Below are 23,175 nucleotides of genomic sequence, written 5' to 3' on the forward strand. Positions count from 1 at the left end.
TACAGGGCTTCTACCTACCACGGTTTGTACTACACCCTGATTTTTTTTTTTTTTTTAACTATGCACTGAACACCTGTATTATCCCACTTTATTCCCTGAAGGGGGGAAGGCTATTGTCCACATCTTCCATCTGAGGATGCTGGGGGTCAGAGGTGAAGCAGCAGATCCAGCTCTGCTCTGACAAGCAGAGTCCAAGCTTGCCTTGGCTCCTGTTGGCTCTTGTTCTCAAAGGGAGGCTGCTCGCAGATGCCATGGACATCGGGGGCAGAGGCTTTCTTTCCCTCAAATAGAAAGCAACCCTGGATGGGGCACTGGGAGGAGGCCTCAGTATGGCCAAAGGGGGTGGACTGCTACCCTGTCCCGGGGCAGAAGGTCAGGCTGCAGGAAGTCAGGCGGAGACAGAAGGGGGGCGGGGAGGGGGACGGCGGGTGGAGTGCTGGCCAAGGATCCACAGGCGGGCAGGCAGCCCTGGACGCCCTTCCAGGGCAGGACCAGCGTCAACAAGGCCTCAGGCCCCAGAGGGAGTGGCCTGGAGCTCAAGGAGCCAAACTTTCCATGAGCCACCGGCAAAAAATGAGTCTGGAGAAGAGTGTCCACCGCAAAACCGTAGGCTCAGCAACACAAGGTCACGTGAAATTCAGAGGGGCCAGGGCTGTCTTAACTCTTTGCTGGTTGTCGCTAGAGCCACCAGCACACTGCTTTCAGTTGCTGCTGTGTTGGGTAAAGTTGTGAGCAGGCACTATGGGTCCCCAGGGCCACACGGCCAGGGAGGGGCAGAGCTGGGAATGAAGCCAGGCCTGTGTCGCTGAGTCGTCTGAGCCCCCTCCTTGATGCCCTGCCATGGTCCCAGAGGCTGGGGGACTGGGGAGAGCACTGTAAGTGTCTCAACTGCACAGAAATGAAGGGGGTTGTCTCTGGGCTGTCACGACTCCCCAGGTGTAGGGCTGAGCCAGGCTCCCTGAACGCTCCAGGAGCCCATACCTGATGGGGAATGGAGGGCATGTGGAGGACAGACCTAAAAGGATGGCTTGGGGTCCCATGGATGAATGGGGAAGACACTGGAACAGGAAGCCTGGGCCTGCTCAGGGCACCACAAAAGGTGAACTTGGCTGGGGTGGTAGGAGGGAACACAGGGGGCAGGACCTACTGAGAACCAAACACAGGTGACTGTGTGACCCTGGTGCTGTTGACCCTGACTTGACCTTGGGAATACGGCTGACCCTAATCGTGTGGGGCCCTCTCCCCTGCCCTCTCCTGCTCCCCTTCCACCTTCGGCCTCCCAGATGTTTGCTCTCACGGATCACAGGCTAGAAGGGACTGCGGATGATCAGTGCCCCATCTCAGCGCTTCCCAGGGACCCCCAAGAGCACACCATCTCTCGTGAGTCCTAGAACATTCCTAGAAGAGGAATGAAGGGCCCCAGGACACTCTCTCCACACCTGAGCCAGGCACAGATGCTGCCTCCCAGCCCTTCGCTGCCCCTCCACCCGCCCTGAGTCTCCCCAGGTCAGGGGGCCATGGACACAGAGATCAGCTGAGAAGGAGAGCAAAACACTGATTAGGGGTGGGGACCCCGGGCCTGGCCCCAGCTCCCATACGTTGTCACCACGGGCCACAGCCCTGCTAATCCCCAGTCTCCGCAGAGCCAGAAAAATGAGACATTTCTCACAGAAATCCAAACTTCCAACTTCTCTTAAAAAGCTGGGCTATCTGGCAACCTGGGTCCATGCTTGTAGGGGACGGCCTCCCCAGAAGAGAGGCAGGCTTTCTTCTCTCGTGCGCCAGGTCCCCACCACTGACTCATCACGGCCACCCTCTCTGGGGACCAGTCACCACCTGCTCTCCCGCTCACACCTACAGCTTCGCTCACCTGGCCCCTCAGCCTGGTTCTGCAGGCACTGGGCTTGTCCCCTGCTAGGCCATTCTAGCATTCCAGGCTAGGGTTCTATTCCAAACAGGGCTGAGGTGTTCCGTGGACTGTCCACCATACGGCCATGAGTTCCTCTGATCTGCTCCCACTGCCGTCAGGCCTGGCTGGGGTCTGCTCTGAGCCAGGGCCACCAGAGGTCAATAAAGGGAGGGGCGGGGGCTATTGGGAGGTGGCAGAGGCGGGAGAAGGGTGAGGTGGCAGGACAGCCTGTCTGGGAGCAGCAGGAACGGGAAAAGCAGGACAAATAGGAAGCTGGGACCCAGGGAGGACAGACCAGGAATCTCGGGCCCCGGGGGCCAGGGTAGTGAGCAAGTGCAAGGGTAGCCAGAGACAGCAAGGCAGGGGAAGTGGGGGGTGGGGTGGGGAGGTGAAGCTGGTGGGCTCCCTAGCCTCCTAGAGGCCTGCAATGGCCAACTGGGAATCTGGTTGAAGAGAAGGCCAGACTTCTAGGATCACCCATTCTGGATGCCCAGGACCCCAGGCTGCAGCTAAGAGGTTGGGCAAGGAGTCTGCACAGGACGATGGCTGGGGCCTGGGACCTGTCCTAGAAGGAGCGGGGAGGGCCTGGAGAGGGTTCTCCCTCCCCACGACTCCCCTTTGGGACCACGGAGCTGGCGCCAGGGGCTCTGTGAACAAGGCTGGAGCCTGCCCCCAGGGTGTGGGAAGAGGCACCTTGAATTGTGAAGGCCATTCCTGAGCCTACAGCAAATTAGCAATCCCATGCTCTTCCTCCATCTAGAGCCCCAAACAAAGAGGGGCAGGAGGGGGCCTGGCCTTTTGTTAGGGGAAATTTATTAATATCTAAAAGATGCAGCAGCCCTTCCTCTCCAACCCCCCCATCAAAGCCTTCACAAACACCTGGGCCTCGCATTTGAAAGGCCCTGAGGCTCTTTTAAGTGGCCAGGTCCTGCCAGGAGGGGGTGGTTAGCACCAGGAAATTCTTCCAGCCTGGGAAACTCAGGGCTTCTCCCAATCCCCGGACTTCCAGCCTTAGCTACACCTGCTGGTAAGAGAGCAGCCGGGGAGGGGAGGGCCAGCTGCCCAGGTGTGCCTGCCCCCGCTGGGTAACCTTGAGCAAGTCTTCCCTTTGGAGGGCCTCAGTTTGCCCATACATATAAGGGGGGCGAATTGGCTTCCTTTTGTCTTCGCCACCCTTCCTCAACCCCACTACCCCCCACCACTGCCACAGAGAAACGGGACAGGAAGTGTCAGAAGCTGGGAGAGCCAGGAAAGCGAACAGTTGAGCCTCAGTTTCCTCGTCCGTCCAACGGAAGCTGGACACCCCTGCGCTGTCCACCCCCTGGTTCTCAGCAGTAAGGAGAAGGGGTAAGAAGGATGACCTCATTGGTGTTTATTAACAATAAACCAATAGGACATGGGTGGGTTGAGGAGACAGCAGGAGAGAGAGAGGGCACGCAGCCTGGCCCAGCTGCATGAGGGTGGCCTGTCACGCTGGGGCACACTTTCACACTCCACCCTCGTCTCTCAGGGAAGGAGGGGTCCCAGGGCAGCCCCCCTTGTGCTTGGGACTGAAGATGCTGAGGCCTCTGGCCACAGGCCTGAGCTGTTGGCTGCCCTTGGCTCCCTGCCTCCACCCTCATGCCTGGGCCCAGAGGGGGCTGCATCAGGACAGACAGCCACGTGAGCGGACCACCTCCAAGTCTCTTGGTTGCCTCGGTGGCCCACAGCCAAGGTCAGTTTCCCAGCAGTGCCTGGAGCTGGAGGAGACAGTGAGGGCCACCAGAACAGGGAGAAGGGAACAGAGGGGCCTCAGGTCCCGCTAGGGGCCCTCACGCCCATCTCTCCACCTGTTTGCTCTGTCCTAACAATGCCCACGGCTCCCGACATGGGAGGGCATAAAGTCCAGTGAGGGGGAAGCTATGGGCCCTTCTCAGAAGCGTGGGGTCAAAATAAAATACATTAGTTTCTCTGGGAGGTGGAAAATGTGGGGACCTCCTCCTTTCCCCACCCCCCACCACCTCACTGAGGCCACCAGCCCCCCTTGCTGCCCTCCACAGGCCTCCTACCTCCACCCTGTCCCCTCTAATCCACCCTGTCCACCGATCCTGAAAGCTAGTCTATCTAAAGCACAACCAGATCATGCAAACCCCGGCCCGCCCCTTGTCCCATGCTCCCCTGGCCCTCTGTCCTTCCCGCTGGCCCCTGCTATAGCCTGGTAACACCGCGGGCCCGGCCCTGGGCTCTATGGGGGACACAGGGGATCCATGGGGGCCTCCACACCCTGCCCTCCTCTTCCTCTCTCCCTCCCAACTTGCCCATCCTCCAGGGCCCTCAGACCCCACCTCCTTCAGGAGACCTGACCTAGGGGTTTTTGTCCCCCTTCACTTGCTAACCCTCGAGGCCTGGGGCCTTGTGGCCCTTGCCACACCCTGAGTGTCCTGGCCCAGCTCAAGATTCTGGCTGTTTGCAGTATGTGGGGGGCAGGCTCCCCTAGAAAAGAGAGGAGTCTGGGCCCTGAACAGAGGAGAGAATGATGCCAGCTGCCACATAAGAAAAGGAACTGGTTGGCCAGGAGGTCTGGGGTCCAGCGCCCTCCACCACGTGACCTTGGTCAGGTCCCTCCTCCCTGGCCTCAGTTTATCCAACTGCACAATGAGGACTGAGCTTAGAGTGGGTCTGTGTGCGTGTGGGGAGAAAGGAGACAGAGGAGAGGCAGAGGCCACGAGAAAGGACTAGCCTTGGGGACCGGCATCACTGTGGCGACCGCCCAGGGCCTCAGGCCTCTCAGGACCCCACAGGGCAGGGCTACTCCTCCGCAGCTGGGCAGGACCTCCAGGCTGCCAGCCTCCTGTCTCACATCATAGACTCCTCCTCTTCGGCGATCTCGCGGTCCACCTCGATGGCCGTGTTCTCAAAACTGGTGATGCCCCCGTATTTGCGCATGTGCACCATCAGTGGCTTTGGTGACTGGCTCCCCGCTAGCGTGGCCACGTACATGCCAGTCCGGTTCTCCTCCAGCGACGGGCCCCAGTCCATGGCCGGTCGGCTGGCCTGCTGGAGCCGCTGTGGTAGAGCAAGGACAGCGGTGAAAACGGTGGGCGGCTGGTGCTCGTGGAGTGCTTCCTGTGGCTGGGCACCGGGCAAAGACCTCACCATGTCCCTGGTGTCAGCCCTGGAGACAATCCTGGGGGGCGGGGGTGAAGGTGGGTGGCACTTCCCCAGGGGAGTAAGTCCCACTTGGCTACTCACAAGCTGGGTGGGGACATGGGATTTAAGCTTTCGGTACTTGGTTTCCTTCTCTGTCACTTGGGGATCCTGCCATTCCTGCCACTCTGAACCCCGTCAGCAGGCACCAAGATGGAGCATTTAGCAGGGGCTCTGGGGACAGGCTACAATTACATGCCAGCCAATTCAGGAGCCCACTCTGGGCCCCTTCCCCTAAATGCTGAGTCCTAAACAGCCGGGAGCTTTGGGGAAGAGCCAGGAGCCAGGAGCACTGAGGCAGGGTGTGTCACTGACCCTCCAAGTGTTTCCCACTTGCTTTGTCCTGACTCTGATTGTCTGACCTTTCCCTCTGCAGCCCCAGTTTCCATGGAAGGAGAGAGGTGACTAAGATAATGACTAAGTCTGGACATTCTAGAGTTCCTCCCCTCCCAAACCACATTCCCAAAGTCCTCTGCCTAGCCTGCACGGAGAAGAGGCCCAGACCCTTGAAGGAGGATAGACGACCAACATTAAGTGGAGCCTACTGGGTGTAGATTCAAGGAGGATAATGTGTGCAGAGCCCTTAGCCCTGGGCTCAGCATGGCCCCACACTCAAAGCCTGGGGACACTTACTGAACTGTTGTAGAGCACCGTACCCCCCTGCCCAGAAACCTGCCTATGGCTTATCTTTGCACTTGGAATAAGACCCAACTTGCCCACCACAGCCTACCTGCCCATCTACCTCCCTGACCTCAGCTCCTGCTACTCTCCCTCCACCCACCCCCACTCTGATCCAGTCTTGCCAACCTCCTTGCTGCCTTCAGACATGCCATCCCCTCCTGCCCCAGGACCTTTGCACTGATGGTCCTTCTGCTTGGAATGCTCTCCCCTTAGATATCTATTGATCACCTTGTGGGTTTCAGTCAGATGTCTGTCACCCCCTCACCAAGGTCTTCCTGGCCACCCTAGCCAAAATATTTTCCCTTCATTCTCTAGTCCTAAACTTTGCTTTTGTTTCAGGTTTTTTTTTTTAATTATTTTTTAAATGTAGCACTTACTACTACCTTTATGTATTTGTTTATTGTCTATCTCCCACATTAAAATTCAAGCTCCTTGAGAACAAGCACTTAGATTTGTTCCCAGCTGAACACTAGAACCTAGACTGATGCTTCTCGACCTGAGTACTCGGAACACTTTGGCTGAAGAGACCCCGTGTAAGAGCTCTCTGCACACTGAGGAGAGTTTGACAGAATCCCTGCTCTCTTCCCACTGGAAGCCAGTACCATCCCCTGTGCACACGATCCTCTTATGACAAGCAAAATGCCTCCAGACACTACCAAATGGCCTCTGAGAGCAGAATCACTCCCATGAGGATCCCCGAAGTGGAACAAAACATTCCCCGTGCTCCAGCTCTAAGTTGTGTGGGCTTCCTCAGTCCTCAGTGTCCCCAGGAGAGGGCCATTAGGACTTTCACCCTCCACCCCCACAGATATTATCTGGAAGCAAAGTTCAGCGAGGTGAGCCAACTTGGCCAAGGTCACACGGGAGACAAGTGGTGATGCTATTTGAACCTGGGCAGTCTGACTCCATCCTAAACTTTTAAAATACTCTGCTTTTCCTGCCCTTCACAGTTCTGACAACACAGATAAGCTTCTTTTCTTCTCAGAGCAACCCTTAGGGGAGGAATCTTTGTCCTCACTTGAAGGACAGAGAAAAGCAAGGTTCAGAGAGGGGCGTTGTTAACTCACTTAGGGTCACACAGCTGGCAAAAAGCAGAGCCCGAATTCCTCCTAATGTGACAGTGCTGGAAGCCCTCCAGAGCCGGGCAAGGACTCCTCTTGCAGTGCTCCCCACCCAACAACATGGCCCTCGGCCTGGCTGTTGGTGGCTGTGGCGATAAGGCAAGAGGGAAGAGTAGCAAGGCTTGGGAACCATGAATTTCCAGGGGACTGGAGCCCTCTATCCTGAGCAACACCCTTCTCTTCCTTTCCTTTGCAGATACCTCAGCTCTCAAGCAAGGATACACATTGCCCTTGGCAGCGCAGGTGAGGCCCCCGACGCTGAAAGAAGGCTGGGAGTTTGCTCCCTGTCCAACAGCAGCTGGATCCAGAGCAGGGCCTGGGTCCAGGACTGCCCCTGTGGTCTGGGCGCTGCGGCCATGACCCACTCGTGCTGGGAATGGGGTCAGAGCCTCCTTCCAGGTGCAGATATGAAGATGGGGTGAGGGACAGCTGAGGACACAGTGGCACAGTCTGCGGAGTGGGAGCAGTGGTTGGAGGGGCGCAGGAGGCTTGATAAGTAGCCAGTTCCAGTGGTATAAATATTCCCACCAAGGTCGATGTCAAGTTATCGATGAGTTAACAACCAGCTCACAACGTCCCTGAATATATAACAACTAGCTCTCATGAACCAATACCAGCCGGTACTATCATACACTTGATGGGATATGTGAGGTATGTATGGGGGTCCCAAGGCTCTCTCCAGGCCCTAGCAGGCTCACTCAGCTCTGCTCACTGTGACAGCCTCTTCCCACCAAAGGGGCTCCACATTCCATAGCCTTAGAAGGACAGAGTGCGGGGAGGCTCAGAGAGGGGTAGAACATTGCCATGGTCACACGGCATCACTGCACACCCACTCCCCTCTTCTGAGACCTGCAGACCCCCATGCCCAAACAGCTTGTATTCTCTGTACTTCCTGGATCTCTTCACAAAGCCTGGCATGGGCAGGGTTCCCACCATCAGCCCATTCCCAGGTCACCCATGGGCTGCAGCCCACCCTCTAATGTCCCTCAGTCCTGCCTTCTGACCCTGAGTCAGAGGAAGCTCTGGGCTGGTGACCAGAGTTCCAGTCTGGACCCCTGACCAACTTGCAGTGGGACACTTGTCCTCTCCCTATGACATGTGGGCAGTGGGACGTCCGCCCATCAGAGACCCCATGTGGTACCAGGGACCACAGGGCCGGACCCTAAGCCGCCTGAGCCTACCTCACCCCCAGCAGGTCTGAGAGGATTCAGAGCTCAGGCTACTGTCTGGAAAGGCCTGTGAGGCCCTCAGTAAGGTGCTGTGGCAGATGTTTCCTGTCCTAGCAGGTGGGCCTGGGGCAGACAAGGCGGCCCAGACTTACCTCCCAGAGCGATCCCTCCTCCCGAAGCACAGCCACCAGCATGCCCGCTGGGATCATGAGGCAGGACAGCAGACCCATCAGGATGCCCAGCAGCTCCGCCCAGGCTGGGAACCGGTAGCTGCCGTACTCTGAGGGTTGGTACTTGACGATGCTGTACACCAACAGGGCCTGCAGGCAGGGGCCCCGGCATCACGGTGGGCTTTGGGCAGGCCCCGGGGCTTAGGGCAGCCCAGATCTGAGCTACCTGAAGGCCCGGGACAGCCCAGCCCAGAGCCACCCGGTGTTGAAGAGAACCCCATCCTAAGCTGTATAGAACCTGAGACGGTCCCTCCTCCGGGCCTTTGTGAGGCCTGAGACAGCCCAGCTTGGAAGCATCCAGTTTCTAAGACAGCCTGGGCCTGGCCTCCAACTCACCAACATACCAGTCTAACGCCCTAGCCGGAAGGGCCCTGAGGAAAGGCCCTGAGGCCTGGGAAAGCCGCACTCATTTGGCTAGCTGCATGGGAAGCTAGACCCAGCACCGCTCCAAAAGCTGGGGGCATTGAGGCGGAGGGGAGGAGACCCACATCCTGGTGCCCACTACCCGTCAGCCCTGACAGAGGTCCACTCTGGGCCAGGACAGCCCTGCTGGACTCAATGTCCAGAGGGGGCCCCTCCTCTCAGCTCTGGGCCCCAGCCCTCCCCGCCTCCCCCGGTTACCAGGAGCGTGGCCGGGGACAGGAACAGCCAGCAGGCCCTGAAGTAGAGGCCCGGCTTGAAGCCCAGCATCATGTGGATGTCCCGGCAGAACCTCTGGATGCCTGTGTGGGGGAGGGGGGAGGAGGATGGCCCCACCAGCACCAGCAGCCCCTCCTCCTCCACCCCCGCTGCCCCCATGGGAGACCCTGGCCCTTGGGACCTGGGACCCAGTGTAGGGGGGGCTCCAGAGCAGACCCCCAGCCTCCCACCGTGGGGAGCTTCAACCCCCTCTCCCTCATCGCCTCTCACCATACACCCGGGTGACGGCCAGGCATGTGGTGATCACCACCACCATGAGCCCGAAACTGGCGCTGTAGTCATCCAGAAGCACCAGCCAGTACATGCCTCCCTAGAACACAAGTCACAGCTCTGGGCTTCCCTCAGCCCAGTCTTGCTCCCTGGTGCAGCCCCTTTTCAAGGCGGGGAGCAGCCCGGCCAGTGGTGATGGCAAGACAGTGGCCATGTGACCACTGCCTACGCTGAGCCCTTCCCACACGCCCTCTTACTGGAGCTTCACAACAACCCTAGTTGTAGAGCCCATTTTATTGGTGGGAACACAGGCTGGAGAAGGTGAAGCCTCTTGTCCTGAGGTCATCCAGCAAGTGTAGGACCCAGGCTGGAAGCTGGGGCTTCTCTGTACTTTGAAGCCAGGACCCCGGGCCATAGGCCACGCTGCCCTTGGGGAATGGACCTGGGTGGCCTCCCAAAGCAGCAGCACGGAGCCCCGCGGCAGAGTCACCTGCCCCCACCCCAGCCGCCTGGCCTTGCACCACCCCTCCGCCCATACCCGCACCACCCCACCCGCGGGCTGCCCTCCCTCCTCACAGCAGCACTCACATCGGTGGTGAGGACCAGCCCCATCAGGTACATGGCCACGCAGATGAGCCCCGAGAACACAGCCTTCTTGGGCCGCAGGTAGTACGGGAACTCATCTGTCACAGCTGTCACAATGGTCTCCAGGAAGGCAAACTGGGGGAGGACAGGAGGGGGGAGGTCAGAATTTGGCCCCCCACCACACACCTGTACACATGTGCATGGACACTCACACTCACACAGAGATACACACGTCACACAGACACATAGAGCTACATCACACACACAGCTACATACACAGATACACAGATGCACATCCCACGTGGACGGACACACACACACAAATGAACACACCCCCCACAAGGTGCCCGCTGGCACAGACCAGGCTCACCTGACTATCCAAGCCCAGAGTCAGGAGCATAAAGAAGAAAAGGAAGGACCAGAAGGGCGACAGAGGCAGCATGGTCATGGCCTGTGGGTAGACGACAAAGGCCAGGCCAGGGCCTGGGCCAGGCGCACAAAGAGTCAGCAGACTGGGGCACAAGGCAGGCCCTCACAGGCACACTCAAACACACATGGTCGCTTCCACCCCCATGGGCACACTCATTTAGTCAGATCCAGACAAGTACCCTAGTGTACACTTCCAACACTGAACCCCTAAACCCCGGCCAGGATGCCGTCGGTGCTCAATGAACACAGCTTGACAAGATAGATGAACTGATAAGGAGTGCAGGAAGAAACATAAGACAATATAAAACCTCATTTGAATACACTTCCGTATACCATCATCCACACAAACAATCCCGTTAACACACAGACGTGGACTCGTCCTCCGGCACAAGACACTGATTCACATCATCGTCCACCCCCTGCCGCCCACCCCGAGGCTGGCCTGTCTGCCCACCTGCTTTGGCTACTTGGTCCACAGGCACACCCAGCTCCTGAGACATGTAGCCCAGCACAGAGAAGATGGCGAAGCCAGCCAGGATGCTGGTGATGGCATTGCCCAGAGTGACGATAAAGGTGTCTCTGCCGGGGGGAGGGGGCGGGGAGTACAGGCACACAGGAGCAGAACAGAGTGAGCTGGCCCTGCCCCCACAACAGGGCCTGCCCGGACCGGCCACTCTCCTCCTCACCCCAGCCCCGGGGTCTGGGAGGCTGCACTGACCTGTAGATGTTCTGGTGAAACGTGTTATAGGAGGCGAAGGTGAGGAGACCCCCGAAGCCCACACCCAGGGAGTAGAAGATCTGAAGAGCAGCTTCGATCCATACCTGTGGCAGGGAAGGATGCAGATGGACAGCAGAGAGAAGGGGCTGGCACACCGCGGCCCTGTCCAGAGGGCCACGGAAAGAGGAGGGAGGAGGTGGGGCGGGAGCTAGTCCACAGGTCCAGGGACGGCGTGGTGGAGAGCCTGGCTCCAGGTGATGTGGGCCGGGAGCAAACCCCGTTCCAGCACTTACACGGCGGGACTCGGGTAAGTCCCTTTCCCTCTCTGGGCCTCAGTTTCCCCATCCAGGATCTAGGTGATGGCTATGCTTGGTCCAATTCTGAAGGAAGTAGTGTCTTATGTAAATTTCCAGTAGATCCATATTGACAACAAGCCCATGGAACCCCTTCACTTCCTCCCTGGAGTTGGAGGGACCGGGATTTGATTCCAGCTCCCCTGTTTTGGGCCTGTACGGCGTAGGCAAGCCACATCACCTCTCTGAGCCTCGGGTCCCACCTCTGTAATGCAGGAATAGGAACACTAGCTCCCTTATAGGGTTGTGGTAAGGGTTAATGACTGCATATGTGCGAAGTCCCAGGGCAGGGTCAGGCAGTCGGCAATTAATAAGTAAGAAATGTCAACTGTCAGCACCACTGTTTCTGTCATTACCAATGACCTCTTTGGGGTTTGGAATCAGAGAGCTGTGGGTTGGAATTCCAACTCTGCTTCCCCTTAGCTGTGTGACCTTAAGCTTATCACTCCTTCGGGCCTCAGTTTCTTCATCTATAAAATGGGAGAAAAATGTCTACCTTTTTTTAAAAGATATATATATATGTGTATATATATATATATATATATATATACACATATATATATTAGTAATCTCTACACCCCACATGGGGCTCAAACTCATGACCTTGAGATCAAGAGCCTTACCTCCTCTAGCTGAGCCACCTGGGGCCCCCAGAATAATGTCTACTTTGTAGGACAGCGAAGAATGAGAAATGAAAAGGACATACACTGTTGAGTGCAGCACCAAGCACAGGGTCTGGTACTGGGGGACCCTCCACAGGGAGGATTCCTAACCATTGCCCTTCTTTTCCCCAGGGAGCCCTCCTCCTTCTACTCCCTGGCTCAGGCCTGACCCCTCCCTCAGCACCCCAGCCCCGAGCACCTCACCTTGGAAGACAGCAGGTGGTGGAACTGGGGGGTGAGATAGAACTGGATGCCCTTCCAGGCCCCTGGGAGGGTGACTCCTCGGACCAGCAGCATGAGCAGAATGAGGTAGGGGAACGTGGCCGTGAAATACACCACCTGAGACGTGGTAAATGGGGATGGAAAGCAGGGGGGAACTTCCTTCCACCTTGCTCCTCTTCTAGAAATCTCCATCTTACCTCACTTGCCTCCCCAATATTTGGGGAGGCTGAGCTGAGAACAGCCATTATCCATAATGCTTGTCTTTCCCTTCCCGTCTCCCTCCCTCCCTCCACACATGGATCCCTCATTAAAGTTCTGTCGCTGCTTCCCAAGGTGTCCCCAGCCCACCCACCCCCTCCAGCCCTGCTGCGCCCCTCTCCGGGCCACCCTGGGCCTTTGCCTGGAGGTCTTGCCTAGAGCTGATGAGAGTCTCCCCCTTCCGTTTCCCGCCCCCACTCCCTGCCCATGCAACCCCTCCCTCCCTGTGCGGTTATCTGCCATGGCACATTCCTAAAGTCCCCTGCCCATCCTGATTCATAGACCCACCTTCCAAACATTCACCATGAGGAGCCTCTTCAAAGTGCCAAGCACTTGGTTAGGATACAAACCTGAGTCACTGGTAGGTCCTGTCCTTGGAAAGTTTCCGGCCTGGTGAACCAGCCTGGCCACCGTCCATCCTTACCTCCACATCTTTCTTCAGGCAGTGCCTCGGATGCCTACTCCCCACCCCTACCCTCAACCTCTGCCCCGTTGATGGTTGATGTCTGTTCATCCTCTCCGACTCAGTCTGTGCACTGCCGCCTCCTCCAGGAAGACCTCCCACCTCCCAGCCCCTCAGGCCTCTAGGACTTCCCAGGCCTCACCTTGCCCGAAGACTTGACCCCCTTGAGGATACAGAGGAACACGATGACCCAGGCCAGCAGCAGACAGAGGCAGAGGTTCCAGCGGATCTCCCCAGGACTTCCAATGCCCTGGCTGCCTTGGATGTGGAGGACGTAGCGGCTGTGGGGAGAAGATTTGAAGGTCCTCAGGTCACCCTGCCATACTCCACGGGTATGCAGGAAAGCTGTGGCCAGCAAGGTCACTCTTACCAGTGTCCAGCAAGGTCACTCTTACCAGTGTCATCACCATCACGATTACCAGCCAGCCTCTACTGAGCAGGGTTACCCAACAGGCTGGTGGCACATTCTCTACTTTCCTTCCTTTAATCCTCACAACAACCCTCTGAATGCCGTGACCACACCCACTTCACAGACAAAGCCCCAGAAGCCAAGGACGTTGTGTAAAGTCAAAGGGCTGGTCAGCAAAGAGCTGGGATTAGAACCCAGGGCCCACCTAACACCAGCACCTGGACTCGGCCTTCCAGGTGCACGCTGAGCCCCCTGGGGATGCTGGCCCATTCTTGCCCCTCCACCCATCACCCCCAGCAGCTTAGGGCCCCTCCCAGCCCCCATTCCCCACCCCCCACACTGCCCCCACTGCCCCCGGCAGCTCGGGGCCCTCCCAACCAGCTGCAGGCCCGCAGTGGCCTGACCTCCAGTACTCCTCGCTGGGGCTGACGGTGCTCGTGAGGTTGAGGGGCAGGGCCCCATTGCCGTCCTTGGAGCCTCTGTGCTCGAGGCAGAGGTCCGTGTTCCACCAGTTGCCACAGTGCTCCCAGGGCAGGTTGCTGGTGAGGGAGGCGAAGAGGTAGAAGAGCACGTAGGCGATGATCATGTTGTAGTAGATGGCCACCAGGCCTACGATGAGCAGCATGGCCGCGCCGGCACCTGGACGTGAGGCACAGGGGGCGGCCCTCAGGTGAAGCCTTCCTGAGGCCAGGCCGTGCGGCCTCTGGCAGCCAGCCCCTCTCTGGGCTTCACTTCTGTCTCTGCCTAGAGGCTGGGGCATGGGAGGGGGTCAGCCTCCCTGCCTCCTCGGGGCCCCGGCCCCTGCGGGGACTAGGAGGGCTCACCTTTGAAGAGGGGGCTGATTTTCCAGACGGCCAGGGGTCCCAGGCTGGAGAACTGGCCCAGAGAGAGCTCAAGGAAGAAGAGAGGGATGCCACAGATGGCCAGCATGAGGAAGTAGGGCACGAGGAAGGCACCTAAGCGGAGGGGGAGGGCGGTCAGGAAGGGTCTCCGGCGGGTGGGTGCGTGGATCCCTCTCCTCAAGCCCCGCCCCTCCCTGATGGCAAACACCTGGGACCCCAGGGAGTGCCTCTCCTGCAGATGGGGACGACTTTTCACACCAGATCACTGAGGGCTTCGGGGGCTGGTGGGGATTTACTCACCTCTGCAGCCCCGGTGCCCAGAGCAGGGCTGGGCTCAGGGCAAACACAAAGGGAATGAAGGGATATATGAGTGAATTCCCTGCCAGAGAAGGTGCAAACGCCTCAGTAGGAAATGAATGTCCTCGGGATTTGGTCTCAGTCTACTTCCCCAAGTCCTCTCTGCCAGGCCACCTGGGGTGCTTCCAGCTGCCACCATTGGTCCCAAGTACCCAATATCCTTCCCCATTTGCTTCCCCTGTTGACAGCCAGCTCCTTTAGAAGACTGCCTACCACTGTAGGGCTTCAGAAGGGCCGTCAATCACGCCAGCTGCCCCCCCAAACCCACCCCTTCAGGGGCCCGGGTCCCAAGGCAGGCCAGTTAGAGACCTTCCCTGTGGCCCTCTATAGCCCCTCCCAGAGAGAAGAGCTCTGGGAATGAAGTCATTGTCCCAGGAGAAAAGGAGGTCAGCACCCGGAGGTGTGCTGGAGAAAAACAGACTTAGGAGCCAGGGAAAGGGAGAGCCCACAGAACTGTGGCCATTAAGGAGTTCCTAGAGTGTCAGAGACGGGCTCCAGTCCCACACTTCCCAGTCACGGCAATTCATCTTGTTCTCGCCCCATCCCCTCCTGTTTGGATTTCTGCCACTCCACCAATAGGGGCCTCTTCCACGAGTCTGGCCGAGACAGGAGGAGGCTTCAAGGGTGGGCAGGAGCACACGGGCTCTGGAGAAGTTAGTCCTGGAGGTGGAATGTTGGGTCGGCCACCAGGTGACCTTGGACAAGGAACCTGGCCTCTCCAAGCCCCGGTTGTCACAGCAGGACAACCATGCCCGCCCAGGAGGGTTGTCATCAGGGTTAAATGCCTGGGCTGGCAGATGGTGAGTGCTCACCCCAGCTATCATTAACGAGACCCAGAACAGTGACTTGATGGTGAAGCAGGGTCAATAGAGGATTTGTTTAAGATGGGACAGGCTTCGCATTTGTAGTCTGAACAGAAGGAACCAGGAGAGGAGGACAGACCGAAGATTCACAAGCAGGAAGTTCTGCTGGGGTGAGGTCCCAGAGGGGGTAGGGGAGGAGGGGGTGGGGACAACTGTGAGAGCACGTGATTGCTGCCAAGCAGGTACAGCCTGCCTTCCTGAAGCAGAGGCAACTTCTCTGCCCATCACTCAGAGCCCCGGAAATGCCCAGGCTCGGGGGAGATATTTGGGTGATGAAAAAGACAAGGCAGAGAGAGCTGTCTTCTCCCAGCCCCAGTTCACTGCTTTCAGTGAATTCTGCTCAAGGCCACATAGGAGATGCTGGCCAAGGCCGCTAAAACCTCGCTCCTCCCCAAGTCTTGGCCTACGAGCCTAGATGTCCCTCCAGCAGGCCCCCTGGCCCCTACCTCCTCCGTTGGTGTAGGCGCGGTAGGGGAAACGCCAGACATTGCCCAGGCCCACGCAGTAGCCAATGCAGGACAACAGGAAGTCCAGCTTGCCGGTCCAGTTGCCCCGGTCCGCGGCAAAATCCACGTCCAGGTCTACATCGCCCTGGTCACTGGGGGTCATCAGCAGGTCTGGGGTAATGGGCTACCGGTAAAAGAGACCAAAGAGGTAAGGCCAGGTTGGAACTGTGACACAGCCCACTCCACCCCCAAAATAAGAAGATGAAATCAAACAGGGCTAATGAGAGATACTCTATGGGTTGAGAAAATCCACTGCTCTTACCTGGGCTAATATTTGCAGGAGCTTCTTGGGGTGGCTGGTCACTACAAACTTAGGAGGCCTGCAAGGTGGCTCGGGCACTAAGAAAACCACCTTCATCTTAGTTCGGTGAACACAGAGGTCAAATCAAGGGATGGTCCTTGATTGATGATGATGATGACAATGATCTTCATAACATTTACCCTGTCTTGAGCTCTTACTACATGCTCAGTGCATTAAATGTTTTACCTGACTTCATTCTCAAAACAACCCTATGAGCCAAGAACTTGTCTAAGTGCTGTTTCAATCATGAGGCCCACTGAGGCTCAGAGAGGAGTCATGACACACCCGAGGTTTTACAAGTTGGAGGGGTGGAGAACTAGGTCTCATGCCCAGAGCTTCCCAGCCTTGAAGCCTGCATCTTCAGCCTCCAGTGGTGGCCTTTTGGCTACTCCATTCCGGGCACTGTATTTTGAGAGACACGCAGATAACTCGGAGCATGTTTACAGGGCAGGTGGCCAGACAGGAGGGTTTCAGGAGAAGCAATAACAGGAGGACAGGGGAAGGAGTGGGGGCTCTCAGCACAGAAAGAAGAGGACTTGGAGGAAACACGGCCTCCCCCGAGGGAGGAGTTCGATTTATGCTCTGGTGGCTCGAGGAGGCCTACAGAGGACTGTGAATCATATAGTTCATGAGCAGGAAGAGGCTACTGAGTTCGGATCTATCTCACAAAAGTCATAATCTTCTTGTCACTGCGGGAGAGATGCAGGCACAGAGGGGAAGGGAAGCCAGCTGTCCCTAAGGTCCCTGTCTGCCATTCAGGGAGGGTGGGGAAGTCCACTGGGCCTTCTCCCTCCAGACTAGGGCTGGAAAAGTGAGGGCCTCCTCCAGCTGCTTGAAATGCTGGCTGAGGGGATACGTTGGTACATCTAGGAGCTGCCCAAGCTGAGGGTCTGCAAGGAATCCCAAAGATACCAGGATAACCATCTAAAATTCAGAGAGCGATTCCCCCAAAGTGTCTCCTAGAATGGGTCAAAAGGAAAGGACAGCCACGCCCTTCCCACTTGCCTCCGAAATTCACACCCATAACAGAGAAGGATGGAGAAGCAAAGAAGGCCAGCTGTCTAATAACGTCATGGTTCTGAGAGAGGAGAAAGGACCCCCTGCTTCTGCAGGGGAATGGTTATGAGAAAACAGTGATACCTCTGGACTGAGTGTCAAGAGACTACAATTCTCTTCCCAGGACTGTGTCCCTTCATGGTGTGACTAGAGAAAAGAGTTTTCTGAGCCTCAGTTCCCCATCTCTACACTGAGGGGACTGAATAAATCAGGGTCTCCAAAAATACATCCCTTATGATGTTCATAGGTGCTCAGTGTAAGAAACGGATTCTTTTTTTTTTTTTTTAAAGATTTTATTTATTTATTTGACAGACAGAGATCTCAAGTAGGCGGAGAGGCAGGCAGAGAGAGAGAGGAGGAAGCAGGCTCCCTGATGAGCAGAAAGCGTGATACAGGGCTTGATCCCAGGACCCTGGGATCATGACCTGAGCCGAAGGCAAAGCCTTTAACCCATTGAGCCACCCAGGTGCCCCAAGAAAAGGAATCTGGAGTCAAAGAAGTTTGGGGAACTCCGAGTTAACACAAAGCAAAATAGTTTTCTTTGCTGCAGGACTTGTCAGATCCTTTAATGCATCAATACCCACGATGACTGCCTAGAATAGACAGTATTCTGCAATTCTATTTAAGAAAAGCGTTTTAAGAAGCTAGTATGCTGAGATTTACTCAGAGAAATGTACGTCTATCTGTTCGTCTTCTGGCTGTAATGGTTTGTGAGGAAAGCTTTACCAGAGACTCCCCTAAAGACATTTGGCAGTGGATGAAGACCAGATCAGATCCTAGCACAGGGACTTGGTGATTGTCTACTGATCAGATATTTTTTTCTCCTAAAACTGCCCTTCCTGACACGAGTCAGGTAGGTGTCTATACACAGATTGGGTGGTAGCAGGAGGCTTTGCAGGGAATTTGTCCTATGAGCATTGCCGGGATAAAGGTGGTGAAAGCAGGGTGCAGGTGTCATAGGACTGGAGGTGTCTCGGGACAGTGATAGGGTCGGGGCAGTGAGTTTGTGGGTGCAGAAAGGAGGAATAGTCTTGGGTTGGCTCTCAGTCACAGTGGCGACCATGGCAACGATCCTGCCCTAGGCTGGCTATTGGCCAGAGGGGCAGTGGTAACAAGGACAGCCTGGCATTATTGTGGGTGATGGCGATGCTGATGATAATGAACATGGGCTTGCGGTCATTGGGCTTGCCATGATCTCAGACATCCTGGGCTGAGGGTAGCGGCAGCCCCCAGACCTATCTGAAACCCACCCCCAGCCTCTGATGCCACTTTCTATGAGGCTCCTTCCCAGCGGGGTGAGCACTGGCCCCCTAGAATCACTCCCTGCCAGGTGAGCTCCGGGAGGAATGGAGGACCAGCCTGTTGACACTGACCCCTGAAATGGGGTAGTGTGGCAGGCTGGTCACCCTGTGAGCCCCCAGCCCTGTTCAGGCCAGCTGGCAGGAGGGCCCAGTAATGAGGTTCCTCTGATCCCTCCTGAGAAGCTGCTGCCCTTTCTCTGCTCACAGAGCAGTCCCGGCTCTCTGTTTCCATGGTGACAAGAGTTCCAAGAGCAGGATGCTGCCAGCTCTCCTGTCCCCCTCCTCCCCCAATCAGAGGGAAGCCTGATCCTGCTCCAGACACAGGGGATTGGGTCCTCCAAAGATGAGCCAATCCCAAGACCACCCGGAGCCCCCAACCCCACCATGGGATGAATCCCAGAAGGACAGAAGGACAGGATGCGACTGGCTGGGAGACAAGCACCCCAGTCAATGGGGCAGGGTTGGAAGGAAGCTTAATGAGTCGCTTCACACTTACGCCTGGGTGTGAAGATCCCACCCCCGATTCCCCCACTGCCTATCCCGAGTCACGCAGAAACATAATCCTGAGTTTGCCAGACCTGCACCCCCTCTTTTAGGGACCAACAGATGTAGGTCACCAGCAGTGGCAGGTGCTGGGAGAGGTTAGCCTGCCCCAAACCAAGGCTCTCATACCTTCTTCAGGATGAGAAAAACAATAGAAATCTGGAGTCCAACTTTACTGCTGTGCAGACGAGGAAACTAAGTTTCAAGGAGGGGAAGGGATGAGCCCAAGGTCAAATAACAAGTTAAGGGCAGAGCAAGACCAGAATCCACACCCCTGACTTTCAGCCCAGTGCTCATCTCTGAACAACATGGCTCCTTTGCTGATACCTGGCATTTCCTCCCTCCCTGTCCTCTTCACCTTGAGATCAAGGGAAAGGACACTGAAGCCAGGTGGCCCCACCCCTGCCCTGTGGGCCCCTGGGTCACTCGGTCCATCTTTAGGAAAGCAGCAAACTGCATCCCCCATGTCTGTTTCCCCTTGTCTATAAAATGGGGATAACAAGACGCAGCCCCTAGAATTTTTGGAGGCTTACATGAGATAAGGCTTTACAGAATATGGCTGTTTACACACCCTGTGGCACCATGGCAGTGAGGAGCAAGAGCTCTTGTGGGGAGAGTGGAAAGAGGAGAGAGTAAGAGAATGGAAAAGAATGGCAAGCAGGACCCAAAAAGACCCAAGAGAGCCACAAATGGCCCCAAGAAGTCATTCGTGGCAGTGAATAAAAAGACCCACTTAGCCGCTCCACGCCCAGCTGCGCAGGGGCAGAAGGCTTGAATGGGGCAGGGGATGGTCAATAACACCAGCCGGTGAGCTCTCTCTCCCATCTACATCTGCCAGCCCCTGTGGGGTCACTACATCCCCCAAACCCCATTCAGGGACAGTGGGGCTTGCTTTGGTGCCTTGATACTGGAGCTGGATTGGCAAATGACAGTCCAGTTTATAAGGAGAATGGACTTGCCCAAAGTCACAGGGTAAGTGGTATCTGCAGAAATAGTGCCCAGGAGTTCTGACTCCTTGGCTAGGACTCGTACTTTTAAGCCAAAAGCCAGAAAACTTCACCCAATACTCTCCCTCCCCACTCCCCCGCAGGCTGGGAGGTCTAACCCCACAGGAAGGGTGAGGAGGGGCTCCAGAAACACAAATTTGGCCCCCTCTCTCCTGCCAGCTTCCACCCCACCCCCATATCCCTTGGGTCTCCCCTTTCCTTCCTCCCCGCCTTTGCCTCCAGTCAGCCCTGCTGCCTGGGGTCTTAGCAGGGAAGCTAAAGCTGGTTCGAGGGAGCAGGTGGCGGCCCCCGCAGGGCAAAAGCTCGGGCAGGAAAGACAGCGTTTTCCCCCTGCTGGTTCTCGGAGGTTGCTTCAGTGTAGAGCGCGCGGCTGAGGGCCAGAGCGGCTCCCCTCCCCCACCCCCGAAATTAGTCCCCCTCAAGGCTGGCGCTCAGTTATTCTAACACCCCCAACCCCAATCAGGCCCTGGGGGAAATGGGTGGGGGACTGGGAAGGGGCAGGCGCCTGGCCCCAGCCACCCCTACCTCATGCCTGCTGGGGTTGCAGACACCTGTTCGAAGGACCTGGCCCAATGAACCTCAGCCCCATCACACAACACCCCGACCCCCAGATGGGGAAGGCCACGTCGCCACCCTCCACTCCACCTCTGCAGGCCGTGACCCCGCCCCTCCCTGCCACCTACCTCAGCCCGGCCTCCCCCAGAGCCCTGAGTCGGTCCAGGTGCTCTCTCTTACCCTCCCCCGGCCTGAATGGGGGCGGGCCCCTGCACCCCTCCCTCAGGTGTGCCCCCGCCCCCGTGTGCGCCCGGGTCTTCCTGCCCTACCTTGCGCTGGTGAGCTCCCTGGAGCTTCTTCATCTTGGAGGGCGGGTTGCCGGGGCTTCCCGGCTTAGCTTCCCCTGAGAGCAGAGAGCGAGCTAGGGAGCCCGAGATCGCGCCGCCGGCCGGCCGCCGCGACTTTGCCCCGGCGGCTCCCGCGCACCGGCTGGGTGGGGGGGGGGGGGGGCGCGGGCGCGGGCGCAGGCGCTGCCGTCTGTCGGCTGCGGGCGTGGGGCGTGGGGCGCGGGCCGGGCGCTGCCAACGCTCTGCTTCTCCCTGCGCAGCGCCCGAGCCTGGGGAGGGGTGCACGGCTGTGCCCGCGGAGACACCCAGACAGTCTGGCTGACGGACGGACAGCCCGGGGATGCGCGCGCCCCCGCACGCAGAGCTGCGGATTGGAGGGGCCCCGATCGCGGGAGGAGGGGGGTCTGCGACGGAAACCCTCAGAGGTCTGGAGGCCTCGGCCACCGTCTCCTGCGTGACCTTGGGCAGGTAACCTGCCCTCTCTGGGCCTCCCTTTCCCTAGTTGGGCGATGAGAGGCAGGCCACGTGCCTGGACACCAAGGGACGGGTCCTGGGTTCCAGCGATCCAGTGCCGCCTCTTCTTTGCTGTGTGACCTTGCCCACGTGACTCAAGCTCGCCGCGCTTTTCCAGATGAAAGCTGCCTTTTCATCTGGAAAATGGGGATAAGAATCTTATGTCCCTTACGGTGATGTGAGGAATCCGGGGAGATTGTGCATAGAAAACACATAGTACAGGGCCTGGCACGTAGTAGGGCTCAGCTGACACTATGAGTTGCCCACTCCTGCCTCAGAGGAACGGCGGCCATGAATCCCGTACGTAGTCAGTCGTCCAAGTGCCCAATATTTATTATGCCAGATCCCAGGCTAGGTCTTATTGTCTCAACACAGCGACCCAGAGAGAGAGACCGCGTCATCCCTACTTTACAGATGAGGAAACTGAAGTCAGAGAGGTTAAGTTCCTCGCTCAAGGTCATAGAGCTAGTGAGTGACACCAGTGACAGTCAGGCCTCATGGAACTTTTGGGTGGTGTGCAACATTTATCCTTTTGCTGGGATGAAAGAGATGCAAGGAGGTTCGGGCAAGAATAGACAGGGCACGTGTCACTGTGTGTTGTGATGGCTTGTGACTTAAATCATGAGCACCTGGGTTCCTCTCTGCCAGCGCTAAGATCTCAGGAATATTATAATTTTACATCTCTAAAATGAATTTACATCAGCGATGCCATGTCTGACCGACCTCTCTGAATGTTGTGACGGTCTGTGTGAGCCTGTGACTAGGAGGGGAAATTATTAGCTGGGGTGTTCATACCCCTTGGTCTGGTAGATGCTAGTGGACCCAGCATATTTATTATAAATCATGCACCTTTCACCCACAAGTGTCACAGTTCAGACACTAAATCATAGCGTTGCTCTGCCATTAACCCACACGGGGAAGCCTTTGGGGAAAGTTGAGGATAAGGGCCTGCTGCCTCTCATACCCCTGGAGCCTGGAAGGAGCCAAGAAGGGCTTAAATTGAAGCACAGGCCTGGGAAAAGGACCGGGCTGGGTCCTGGAGCCACCTCTCCTTCCAAGGCCCCACCAAGCTGCTCCTTGCTTTAAGCCCGGCCTCAAAGGGCAGGCCAGGGGCTCTCCAGAAGCAGGACGAAGGAGCCCTTTGGGCATGAATGTGAAGGGAAGGAGCATTCAGGAAACCCTACTGTGTTCATTGGATGAAGGCTTACATCCAATATCGGATTTGTAATTCTTTCCAACAGCCTGGGAAGACGGTTTCTGCACCCCCATTCTGCACCTTAGGAAACCATCCCAGAGGAGGGAAGTTGTATACCCAAGGTCACATGGAACGCAGAATCTCTGGGCTTGGGAGAGAGCAAAAGCCCATGGCTCCTGAATCCAAGAAGGCCCAGACAGGACCCCCTGCCCCTCCCCCAGGACCTGTCACCACTTCTGTCACAGGACAGGCTGCAGCTTTGCTGAACAACCTCATCATTAGACACATGGGCTTCATTAGACCCTATGGAAGGTCCAGAGAACCCCAGGAAGAGGGAATAGAGGGGAGGCATTTGCTCAAGAACCCTGGGAGCCTGGCCTCTCTATGGCGCCTTCCCAGTTGCACCTGCTTTCCCCAGACTCAGCCCTTGGGGGAGCCAGTCTTGGGGTCCTGGGAGGGACTAGGACTGAATCTTTCCTTTAACTTTCTTGAAGCAAACACATCATGGGGTGACCACTGAAACTGAACGTCAGTGGCAGTCACTG

General features: G+C 57.2%; 1 protein-coding gene across 2 annotated transcripts; it reads right to left on the reverse strand.

The window, feature by feature from the left end:
- Positions 1-3,257: 3,257 nt before the first annotated feature.
- Positions 3,258-21,491, reverse strand: SLC6A7 (solute carrier family 6 member 7). Of its 2 annotated transcripts, none has more exons than XM_032337334.1 (14): positions 20,905-20,937; positions 15,813-15,996; positions 14,129-14,260; positions 13,709-13,943; positions 13,038-13,176; positions 12,157-12,291; positions 10,938-11,041; positions 10,674-10,798; positions 10,161-10,273; positions 9,794-9,925; positions 9,206-9,305; positions 8,918-9,018; positions 8,219-8,386; positions 3,258-4,954 (listed from the first exon to the last, which is right to left on the reverse strand). In XM_032337334.1, exons 1-14 carry the CDS (start codon positions 20,935-20,937, stop codon positions 4,745-4,747), a joined length of 1,911 nt encoding a protein of 636 aa, XP_032193225.1. In that variant the 3' UTR covers positions 3,258-4,744. The 2 variants fall into 2 exon arrangements, with proteins under 2 accessions (XP_032193225.1, XP_032193226.1); XM_032337335.1 differs by lacking the exon at positions 3,258-4,954 and adding an exon at positions 4,978-5,075 and having other exon boundaries at positions 20,905-21,491.
- Between the last annotated feature and the right edge of the window lie 1,684 nt (positions 21,492-23,175).

Source organism: Mustela erminea, chromosome 3 (genome assembly GCF_009829155.1).
Source record: "Mustela erminea isolate mMusErm1 chromosome 3, mMusErm1.Pri, whole genome shotgun sequence".
Classification (NCBI taxonomy): Eukaryota; Metazoa; Chordata; class Mammalia; order Carnivora; family Mustelidae; genus Mustela; species Mustela erminea.